This window comes from Gracilinanus agilis, chromosome 3 (genome assembly GCF_016433145.1).
Source record: "Gracilinanus agilis isolate LMUSP501 chromosome 3, AgileGrace, whole genome shotgun sequence".
NCBI lineage: Eukaryota > Metazoa > Chordata > Mammalia > Didelphimorphia > Didelphidae > Gracilinanus > Gracilinanus agilis.
In genome coordinates, this window is record NC_058132.1 from 21,791,340 (window position 1) to 21,803,265 (window position 11,926).

The following is an 11,926-nucleotide window of genomic DNA, read 5'->3' on the forward strand; positions in this document are numbered from 1 at the left end:
AGAGGGAGAGAGAGAGAGAGAGAGAGAGAGAGAGAGAGAGAGAGAGAGAGACAGACAGAGAGAAAGATAGAGACAGAGACAGACAGAGAGAAAGAAACAGAGACAGAAGGAAGGATGGAGGGAGAGGGAGAGACAGAGACAGAGAGCAAGAGACACAGAGAGAGTCACTGAGAGACTCAGGGTGAGACAAAGAGAGAGGGAGGGAGAGAGAGAAAGAAAAAGAGAGGAAAGAAGGGAAAGAGACAGAGACAGAGAGACAGAGAGAGACAGAGACAAAGAGAGATCATGAAAGCCTCTTGAGAATCTCTCTATCTTTGCCTCTCTAGCAATTAGCTTAGAATCTAGCCAACATTTAATGCTTGATAAATATCTGATGATTGATTTTGTGCAGCAGTTGGAACCAGTGAACATCTGACCTGCCATCACACATGTGTACTCATCCTTCTTTCCCAACCACAAGGAATGAAAATTAAGTCAATATTTCTTATTACTGCAGTGAAGGGCTGACAATTTACTATCCAATGGACTCTGAACCATGGGCTATCCAAGCCTTTCTGATCACCAGATCCTCTTCTATCAATAGTTCATTCTTTTCAACTTCATTCCTCCCTGTGTCAAATCCCACTCTCCACAGCTCTTCCTTTATGCCCTCTGGAAGCTTCATTCTTTCATTCAAAAACTTCCAAACTAGATCTGTGTCCTCCACCCCCAATCACGTGGCATATATATTTGATTATATTTTGTCCTCATCAATAGGCTGTAAGCTTCATGAGAGCAGCCCTGTCTCTTTTTGGTCTTTGCACAAAGTAGGAACTTTGTCATTGAGTTTGAGTTGGGTCTTGTCCAGACTGGAGGCTGGGGATCCAAGGGGAGCCATGCCAGGGAAGTACAGGGATGTACAAAGCAGTGCAGGACTGTCGGCTCTCATCATGAAAGACTTCTGAGAAGTCCAGGGGAAGGGACAACTTTATGGGTAGATACAGTGCCCGACCAAACAGCAAAAACAGCAGCCAATACTGTGGATGGAAATTTCTTGGCTGAAAGATGACACCATTGGGGTGTCCCAAAGGAGAAGTAGTGACTGAAGCCTCACCTGGAGGTTAGGTGTTCCTAGACTCTATCAAAATGTACCAAGTGCCAGATTCGTAACTTCAACTGATTTTGAGTTAGGAAGATCTGAGTTTAAATCCTGCCTTAGATACTTATTTGTGAAACTGGGAAAGTAATTTTACCGTTATGTCCTCAGTTTCCTCATCTATAAAAAGGGGATAAGACCTGCCTTTCATGAAAATGTATGGATCGGTTGAAATAGTATTGGTAAATTATTTGGCAAAACAGAAAATGCCATTTGAATGAGAGTCGTTGTTTGGGTTTCAATATTTCTGTGGTTATTGGCATCATTCACCCTAAGAGATCAGAAGATGTGACTGACCCAGAAGTTGTGCCAAACATAAAACATGCTCAACAACCAGCTGATCCTAGGATCTGAGACCTGTGGCATCAGGCCTTCTCCACAGTCTTGGTCCTTTCTAAGGCTTTTTGTGGGGAGATCCAGGCATTGTCAGGCAAGTTCTAGTATTTTTTGTCCTGTTCCCCTCCGTGGTCTTCAACTCTGTCCCTGACAGTGCCCAGGTTATACTTGCCTGAAGACACTATGATCCATGACCCCCTCAGCAGTAAGCCTTGAAGGACCACAGGCCCTTTGTAGTCACTATCAGAGAGGAAATTGTGAGGACAGCCTAGGGGGAGTTGTGCATCAAGGCTGGCCACCACATCCTGGGCCAGCCTCCAGCCTTGCCACATTTTCCCCTCTGCCTAGTGTGGCTGGTCAGCCCAGGATGCAGCTTAAGACCTACGATGGATCCAACAGCCACTTTCCTGCTCTCTCTTGGTGAGTGTTCATGGTCTGACCTGGTGAGGAAGGGTTGTTGTGGCTGGTCTTTGGCTGGCTGACTTAGAAGGAGAGCCGGGGAGGAACCCTAAGGAAGCAGGCAGAACCTTTCTGAGCAGAGCAGGGCCACAGTAGCTAATCAAAGGGCTCTTCTCTTACATTCTGACCAAAAGGGAATTCGAGGTTCAGGAGCTTGGCTAGACTGGGTCAGCATGAGCTGGAGGGAAGCTCCATATAATGTGACTTTCTCTTACAGGCTTGTGTCTCCATTGGGTGATTATGGCACAGATGAGTGAGTCCTGCCCCCGACATTCCCATTGCCCCCTGTCCCTGCCTTCCCCTTGATCAACCCAGATGTCATGCCCAGGATAAACAGGGAGGACAACAGGGAAAGATGGGATGAAGGGACTGGATGATTCGGGGAAGGGACTCAAGATCCAGAGTTGAAAGAGATGAGATCAGAGTAACCCTTGGAAATATGGACTTTGTTTCTTCCTCAGACACAGTGCCCAGACCCACCTTCTGGGCTGTGCCAAGTCCTGTGGTTGCTCAGGGAGCAGATGTGACCCTCCTCTGCCAAGGCCAGCTGGGGAGTGAGAGGTTCCAGCTATGGAAGGACGGAGAGCTCAGAGAAGAGAGAAATGTGTCCCAGCACCTGGCACAGTTCATGTTCAGGAATGTGGATGTCCTGAGAGATGCCAGAAGCTACAGCTGCCGCTATGGGCAGGGAGCCTTGTGGTCAGAGTTTAGTGACCCCCTGGCCCTGGTGGTGACAGGTGAGGGAGTTCTGGGAAAGAACCAGCCCTGGTGGGAAGGAGGCTAGTCCTGAGAGATCAGCCCCAAGACCCTCTTTAGAGAGTGGGTTACTGCCAAGCTATCTACACCCCCAGAACACCCCACCTCCTCAGCCTCAGAGAAGCCTGGCTCCTCAGTTTACATTTCAAGAGCATAAATAAGGTTCTGAAATCTTTCCCCTCAATAACCCTGTGAGGAGGAGAGTGTGTGTGCCATGATTTCCTTCTTAGATGGGAGAAACAGAGGCTTAAAGAAGAGGTAAGGTGACTTTAGTGGGTCGCCTGATTCTTCAGAGTCAGGACCAGGATTGGAATTCTAGGTCTTGTCACATCCCAAACCAGAGATCTTCCCCCACAAGGTTAGCGTCCTTGGGTGACTCAGCCATGGGAGTTGGGCTGCTCCTCTCTCCTCTAGGAGAAGAGTCACACTCCCAACTCCTGAACAAACATGATCGAGATAGACTTCCTGTCTTTTCTAAGGCCCAAATGGGCAACGTTCCACCTGCCCAGTTGTGTCTGCCATTGTTCCCTTCTGCCCTCACTCTGTTCCTGTCAGCCTGGACCGATGCTCTCTCACCTGCCATCTTGCCCCAGAGTTGTGCTGATGTGGTCCAGGCTGCTGGGACTGGCCTGAACTCCTTCAAGAATGTGAGAAAAGGAGCAAGAGAGGGAAGGTGACCTAATCCTCCCTTCTCCCATCCCCTCCTCCCATCATTCAATACTCTCAGAGGCTTCCTGATACCCAGCCACAGAAAGGTCTACAGGTCTGGATAAAGAAGCCAACCAAGGACACTAGCCAGCCTCACCCTTATGGGGTCTGTTTCAGGGAATTATTTGAGGGCCTGATGGTGGGGGATCAAATTACTAACTTTCTTCCTTCTCTTTTCCCAGGAATCTTCCCAAAACCCACCATTTCAGCCTCACCTCATTCTACACTATCCCCAGGAACAACAGTGACCATCTGGTGCAGAATTTCACAAGAGGCACCAGACCAGGACTTCACTTTTGCCCTGCTGGAGGCAAAGAGCTTAGAGCCCATGCAGAGGCAGAGTCCTGCCAAGACCTCGGCTGACTTCTTTCTTCCATCTGTGAGGGCCCAGGAAACTGGGAGCTACAGGTGTATTTACTATCAGAAGAAAGCCCCCTTCAAAGGATCACATCTCAGTGGGGCCCAGGCACTGACTGTGCTTGGTAACTAGAGATGGGAATCCCTTCCACTTCCCCATTCCATCCCCAACATAGGACCTACAGAGCTACAGAGATAGCATATAATCCTGGCACTAGGGAAGAGATGGTTTTGGGGTGGTTGAAAGAGATCCTGAGACCCTCTTTTGTTCTTCTTGGCTCAACCTTGAACCCTGAGATAGTAGGAGTGTTCCCAGCTCAAGGCAGGTCTCCGACAAGAAAGCGAGAGCAGAGGCTAGACTGCCATTGTCCCTTTCACTAAGGGGTTGGGGAGAGAGCTTAGAAATGGCAGGTGCCCTTGACTTCTGCTACCCCTTTCCCTCAGGACAACTCCCCAAGCCCACCCTGTGGGCCCAACCTGGCCTCGTGGTTGCTGCAGGGACCAAGATCACTTTCTGGTGCTCAAGGCCCAAGTTGTCTTCCCTTGAAAAGGTGACCTTCACTCTTTGGAGGAACAGGACCCAGAAACCCTTACAGCAGCAGACCTCAGCAGACCCCTGGACAAGTTTCCTCTTCCCTTCAGTGAGACCCCAGGACACTGGGAGCTACAGTTGTACTTACAAAGAAACTGTACGTTCTGCTAGAGATTCAGAGCCTAGTGATGTCCTGGAGCTCCTGGTGTCAGGTGAGAGATGTGTGAGCCTCAGAATATTCCAAGTGTGACTCCTCTCTTCTCCGCCAAGACAGGCCCCCCAAAGACAAGGGTCTGCCCTGGGGCCTGTAGGGACTCGGGGATCTTGAAAGAGAGGAGGCATTTCTATTCTGATCGGGAATGTTGGGGAGAAAGAAAGAAATGGTGGGGACCGAGTTGGGAGTTAAAAGGACCTTCACAGAGCCTCAGAGTCAAAAAGTGCCTGGGAGATATTTGAGGCTATACCAGTCAGCAAAGTGAGACCCAGAGAGAGGAAAGGACTCATCCAGGGCCACACAACAAGGGACTAGCAGAGCCTGGGAAGCAAGCCTAAGCCTTCTCATCCCTCAACCATGAACCAAACTCTGGCTTTAGCCTGAGCACTAAGGCTGTCTGATACATAAGATGAAGTTAATGTTTCCTCCCATGAGCCATTACATGCAGGAGACCATAGTTTGGGAGAGCTCCCTCGAACGTGAAAGTCTCTTTAGATTCCTGGGTTGCAAAAGCTAGAAAGGGATCTTCTAGTCCTACCCCTTCATTTACAAATCCAATAACTAAGGCTCAGACAGGCCTAGTGAATGAAGGGGCCATGGCACAGTCACAGGGACTTGGGGGAAGAAGGACTTGACCCAGGTGTCCTGAATCCCAGCCCCATGTCCTTCCTCTCACAGGATATCTCCCCAAGCCCTCTCTCTCAGCCCTCCCAGACCTTGTGGTGGAGCCGGGCACTCATGTGGCGCTCCAGTGCCGACAGCCCCCTGAGTCATCCCTCTCGGGGGTGACATTCACTCTGCTGAAGGCAGGGACCCCTCAGCCCTTGCAGAGTCAGAGCCCAGCAGGGACCTCGGCTGACTTCCCCCTCCTCTCTGTGAGGGCCCAGGATGCTGGTAACTACAGCTGCGTCTACTATTCTCGGACAGCTCCATATCGAGTGTCTGAGCCCAGCGAGGTCCTGGAGATCTGGGTGACAGGTGAGGGTGTGCCTGGTTCCCCAGTGCAGAAGGTAAATGGTGGTGAGTCAGGATGGAGAGGCAGCCCAAGAAGGACAGATTGTTTGGGTCTCTTCAGAGCATCATGAGGTAGAGACTGTGGGGTGCATTCCTATGCATGTAGAGGGCACAACTAAAAGGATGGGCCATCTCAGGAATGACTTCAAGATCAAAGGAGAAGGACTGAAGAAGAAACAACCTCACTGTTTCCACATTGTCCCAGAGAAAAGTATCTATTCCTCTCCAGGGAAGGGACTTCCACTAGCCAGTAGACACTAAGGGCGAGGGGATTCTTTAGGAGCCACCCTGCTCCTGCTTCCCTCCCCTCACTGTGAAAGAGATTTGAGGATCTCTGACCTCTTCTTGCATTTCTAGATGCACTCCCCAAGCCTTCCCTCTCTGCCCGGCCTGGCCCAGAGGTGGTTTCCGGGGCCAACGTGACCCTTTTGTGTCAAGGAGCTACCTGGAAGACCAGGTATGTTCTGCACAAAGAGAGAGGCGAGGAAATCTTGCCAAGCTTGGACATCACTCAAGAGGGGGCCCAGTTCTTCCTGACTCATGTGACCCCCAAGCATTCTGGCAATTACAGCTGTAGCTACAAGCTCAGCATCAACGACAGCCTCTGGACAAAATCCAGTGATCCCCTAGAGCTCATAGTGAGAGGTAAGAGGAGCACGTCCCGGTCACTTCCTCTCCAGCCACTACAAGGAAATGCCACCAAGGCCTTGGCCCTGGTCAAGAGAGAAAGGAGAAGAGACAACAGAAACTTTGACTCTTGGCCACAATTCCAGGGCCAAGAGGAGCAAGGGTGTAAGCTGGGACCGGATTCCCTCCGCCATATGTGTGGCACCCAGTGACCCACCTATTCCCATCCTGGGTTCTGGATTGATCCCCCAAATCCCAAGGGATAAGCCCACTCTGAGAAGTGTTTGGGCCAAACAGTGAGATGCTCCTGGTCATGGGTGCCTATGGAAGAAGACAAGAGAAAATTCAGGGACAACTACAGAAGCTAGGTTAGGGTCCTCTCAGGACAGTGATTTGTGAGGACTCTTCTCTTCTCTCTTCCCCACCCAGCTTCGGTACCCAGCAACACCCTCATCATGGCCCTCAGCTGTGTCTCCCTCCTCTTCTGTGCCTTCCTGGTGACCTTCCTCTGCTGTAGATCCACCCTTATGGGTAAGTGTGGGGAAGAGGCTGAGGATATAAAGAAATGGTTAGGGCTGCCAGATTTGGGAAATTTCCTAATGTGTTTTTCTCTTACCAGGAGCCTCACAGGGGAATAGCCCAAGGAGGTAAGGAAACTCAGTTCCTATTCCAATAGTTCCAAGTCTTCCTTGTGATGTAACACTGAACCCTCTACAGTGGGCAGAGGGAGGAGATGTCCAAGGAAGCTCCTAGAGAGATGCCTTCTCTTGTCCTGTGTTGTCCCCCTCTCCCTACAGGTGTCTCCAGGAGCCTTGTCTCCCTCAGGGACTCTGCCTGCCACATAACCTTGTGGCCCCCAGAGAGGAAGCCCTGTGTGAGTTATGTGATTGGAAATGGGGCCGTGTTGGGTGGCTTGGTGCAGGTACAGCCATCTGAGTTATCTGGTCAGGAAGGAGATACTGGCCTTGGTTTCTGGGTGAATGACAGAATTTTCCCTCCATTTCAGATACAGAAGGGACCAAAGAGAGGCCAAAGGAACAATCGGTATGTTCTCCCCATCCTATCTTCCACCCTGAGGACCTGTTATCCTGGTCCCCAACCTATACCCCCCAGGCTTTGGGCCCAACACTGTACCACTTCTTAATAATTTACCTATTATTTCTTCTTCCCCTCCAAGGCAGGGAATGATAACCAGGGATCTCTGAACTTGATGGGGTTATTTTTTTAAATATTTCAATAACTAGACTTCAGTGTCATTCCCCTCCTATCAGTCCTTATTGGGTTCTATTCACAAATTTAAAGGCACGAGACTGAGAAGGCATCCATAGATTTCCCCAGATATCTTGCCAAACATTTATGACCCACAAAAAGATTAAGAACTCCCGCCCCCATGTCACTTGCTATCCTCTCCCCCGTGTGTTTCTCCCTCAGGTCCCCATGCATGAAGACCCCCAGAAAGTGATTTATACTCAGGTGAACTTGAAACCCCTAAAGAAGAAGCAAAGAGACAAGAAGGCACTCCCAGAGCCCACAATCTACGCCATCGTGGCCCAGGACTGAGGGTTCAGGTACCTCTCACAAAGGCACTCTCTCCCTTCCTCTTGTCTGGCTCACCCCATGCATCTCTTTTCTAGTACACTTTGGTCAGATTCCAATCACTAAGGAACCATGATGACCACTGGGCATCTCTATTGTTGTCCAGAGTTGGGCAAACCCATTGCTGAATCTGTCTGCGATCCAAGATACGTAGAAGAGTCCCACAGGGCAGAAGGGGCTCCCCGGTGCATAGTTTTCTTTTTTTTTTAATTTGTATTTTTTAATTTTTATTTTGAATATTTTCCCATAGTTACATATTTCATCCAGTGCATAGTTTTAAAAAGCCTAAATGTGTTCAAGTAACCTGGATGTAGACCAATAAAATCAAGGAAAATATTGAAGTCTGATATTATTCTTTCTGTAACTACTTAGTACAAAGAAGCTTGTGGAGGCCTCATTTATTATTGCCCTACACATCTATTCTATCAGTTGTACTCAGTAGGAAGAACGAAGACAGACACAAAGAATGTGAGTTGTGTTCCCAATGATTTCCACATATGCACTCTCTCTACCTTGTACCTCTGTCTACTTAAGTACCAACTTCTGGACTGGTGGAGGGTGATCTTTAATTGTAAGGAGCCATCCTAGCCAATTTGACAATTTATTCCTCACAAAATAATACTCATTCTCTCATTTTTACACTAAACAAAAAGAATGCGGGGTAATAATCTCAGAGAGGAAGTCACGAGCTGTTATGGGAACCGGAAAAGGCCTTCTGTACCAGATGGAATCAGAAATTAATTTGAAAAGAAACAAGGCAAACTAAAAGTCAGATCTGGTGAAAGATAGTGTTCCTGGCATGAGGGACAGCCACTATTAAAAGGCAAAGAGTAAGGAGACTATTGTGTGCAAGGACGGAAATATCAACCAACCTAGCTGACTCATAGAGTGAGAGGAAGGAAGTGAAGTATGAAAAGATCGGAAAAGGGGGGATGGGGGTCCTGGAGCTCACCCCATCTCTCCAGTCTAGTTCTTTTCCACCTTTACAAGGTCTCTTCTATATGCCCCCTCCATCCTCTCAGACTTCTGACCTCAGACCTGGACCACTGCAATAGCTGCTGACGGTCTCTCCCCACTCCAGTCCATCTTCCACTCAGCCATCCATGTCATCTTCTTCACTTATAGGTCTGACAATGTCAGCCCACTAGTCAATAACTTCCAATAACATCCTTATTACCTCAATATAACTATGAAATCCCCTGTCATTCAAAGCCCTTTCCCCACCACCTTTCAGTTCTTATACCTTATGCCTTCTTTTCCACCTTTGGTAGAGTTGATCATTTTATCCTTTACTGGGATCTAGTACCACCCTCCAATTTACCATATATGCATAAGTGAGTGGGGAAATTTATATCACTTGGGTCTACTTCAATGTGGTAAAAATTCACATGAGAAATAGATTTGCCTAACCAATCCTCCTATTTGTTACACACACATACATACACACCCCATATATACACCATTTGGAATTTTCTAAGCCTAAAGAGTTGAGGGTATTATAGATATAGAGAGATATATAAGTGTAATAGTCAAGGTGCTACTGTTTCTGATGGCTCTGTGTTGTTTAGAATTGTATCCGCTCCTATACGATGATTAGAAATATTAGGATTACCCTGAAAAAAATGATGCTGTATGCCCTAGAAATATTCCCTGTAAATTTTTCTGCACAAAAACAGTTCAGACCAGCCCTGAACAGTCCCTGAGTCCCTGCAGATAATACCAAAGATATCTTCTTCCATGATATCAAAACTTCATCCTAGGGGTAGCTGGGTAGCCCAGTGGATTGAGAGTCAGGCCTAGAGATGGGAGGTCCTGGGTTCAAATCCAGTCTCAGACACTTCCCAGCTGTGTGACCCTGGCCAAGTCACTTGACCCCCATTGCCCACCCTTACCACTCTTCCACCTAGGAGCCAATACACAGAAGTTAAGGGTTTAAAAAAATAATAAAAAAAATTCATCCTAGACTACAATTCAAACTGATAACCATCTCCTGCTACTAGGTAGAAATTTTTCTCTTGTTGCCAAGTCCAGAGAACCCCTTCCCTCTTTCTTAGAATATACTATGAAACCTATAACCTTCTCTTCCTCCTTCCTGGACTTTGTTCTACTCTAACTTCCACACATGTTTGTTCTCTCTCTCTTAAGCAAATAAAGTTGATGAACACATTTTGACTCTCTGGTTTTTCAGGGGAACAGGATAACTTTTCCTCTCTGGTTTTTAAGAGCACACTCTCATTCTCTCTCTCTCTCTCTCTCTCTCTCTCTCTCTCTCTCTCTCTCTCTGTCATATGTGTGTGTGTGTGTGTGTGTGTGTGTGTGTGTGTGTGTGTGTAAAGCAATGTTGAGGTTTGAGGGCAGGGATCTTCCTCCTCTAGTACAGGGGTCGGCAACCTTTTTGGCCATGAAAGCCATAAACACCACATTTTTTAAAATGTAATTTCATGAGAGCCATACAGTGCTCACAGTGCGCACTCCTGTAACAGCGCCTGAAAAAAAAATTGACTTTATGGCTCTTGCAGAAAGAGCCATACATTGCCGACCCCTGCTCTAGTAGAATTCGTCTCCCAGATCATCTGAGTTGACCTATTAATCTTACCAACCACCTCAGTCGCTGATCCATTCCTCGGAACAGGTTAAAAGGACAATCCAAAACATTAAATTTGTTTTGGATACATTCTAGTCACTGAGACCTAATCATGTGTTGTCTCCTTTCTTGCTAAGGTGACAATGGATCTATCCATACCTTATAGGGAGAGTCACAGATAATCAAAGTCCCAAATAGAGGATAAAAAATTCATCAGGGAATTCCTATGGTCAGCCTTCTTATAGTCAACTCATCTTCATATTGTCATTATGAAGAAAATTAATATTGAATTGTAGTATTTATTATTAATATTTCTATTTGAATCCATTCATTCCATCAGACTCCAACTTCTGAAGGTCAGATTTCTCAAGAAATGACTGAGTCAGATAAGTATTGCTGGACTCCCAAGATATTTACTTGGACTAGGGCTTTTGCCTTTTGCTTACCTTTAAACAAAAGGCTGGACAAGGACTACAACTCTACCATTTATCCTATAAACAAAAATGCTATTCATTCAGTGCCAAAGAGGGGATAGGTCAGCCACACTTGTCTAGGTATAGTGAATCTGTAGATAAAGTAATTGAAAGATCACTAAACCCACATCCTCATTAAAATATCTACCAAATCTGTTGGTGATGGAATACTATTGTACTAAAAAGAATAACAAACTGGAGGAATTCCATGTGAACTGAAACAACCTCCAGGAATTGATGCAGAGTGAAAGGAGCAGAAGCAGGAGAACCTCATACACAGAGATGACTACAGTATGGCACAATCAATTGTAATGGACTTCTCTACTAGCAGCAATGCAATGATCCAGGACAATTCTGAGGGACTTATGAGAAAGAAAACTATTCACATCCAGAGAAAGAACTGTGGGAGTAGAAACACAGAAGAAAAACAATTGCTTGATCACATGGGTCAATGGGGTTATGATTGGGGCTGTAGACTCTAAACAATCACCCCAGGGCAAATATTAATATTAATAATATGGAAATAGGTTTTGATCAATGACACATGTAAAACCCAGTGGAATTGCCCATTGGCTATGGGACAGGGGTGGGAGGAGGGGAGGGAAAGAACATGAATAATGTAACCATGGGAAAATGTTCTTAATTAATCAATTAAATAAAATTTAAAAAATAAAAAAATATTTACCAAGCAAGCCTTTCAGGGTATATCCAAATGATATACTGTCAGGCTGATAAGTACAAAGACATACTTCAGGATAAAGGACTGTCAGCTTCTTCCTCAGTGTCTTTGGTAAAAGGAGGCATGCCATTGACCTGTCTTTTATTAATAGATCATGTGCCACTATAAATAAATGATAATATATTCAAAGAAATAGCCTCATTCTGTTTATTGTTTAAAATTCCAGATGATACCATTTTGGTGGTAGTAGTAGGCTGGAAAGCAAGAGCTCCATACCCCAGATCCTTATCAGAAATCTCCCCTTAATCTATTGCACCTAAGAGGCAAAAATTGTCCCCAGAGGGAGAGTTTTCTGGTTGAGGTCATCTGTAGTTATGGATCAATTCTCTCCCTATCCATGAGGGTCAGATCTTCTCAGGGAAACAAAAAAGAATGAGTGAACAATTATGAACACTT

The 11,926-nt window shown here is 46.5% G+C and overlaps 1 protein-coding gene across 1 annotated transcript in view; it reads left to right on the forward strand.

The window, feature by feature from the left end:
• LOC123240845 (immunoglobulin superfamily member 1-like) overlaps window positions 1–6,350 on the forward strand; it is a 27,827-nt gene extending 21,477 nt beyond the window's left edge. Inside the window, exons 11-13 of the mRNA XM_044668560.1 lie at window positions 2,392–2,667; window positions 4,196–4,495; window positions 5,869–6,350. Coding sequence (XP_044524495.1) covers window positions 2,392–2,667; window positions 4,196–4,495; window positions 5,869–6,350 — 1,058 coding nt within the window. The remainder of the gene's footprint in view (window positions 1–2,391; window positions 2,668–4,195; window positions 4,496–5,868) is intronic.
• The last annotated feature ends 5,576 nt before the right edge of the window (window positions 6,351–11,926 follow it).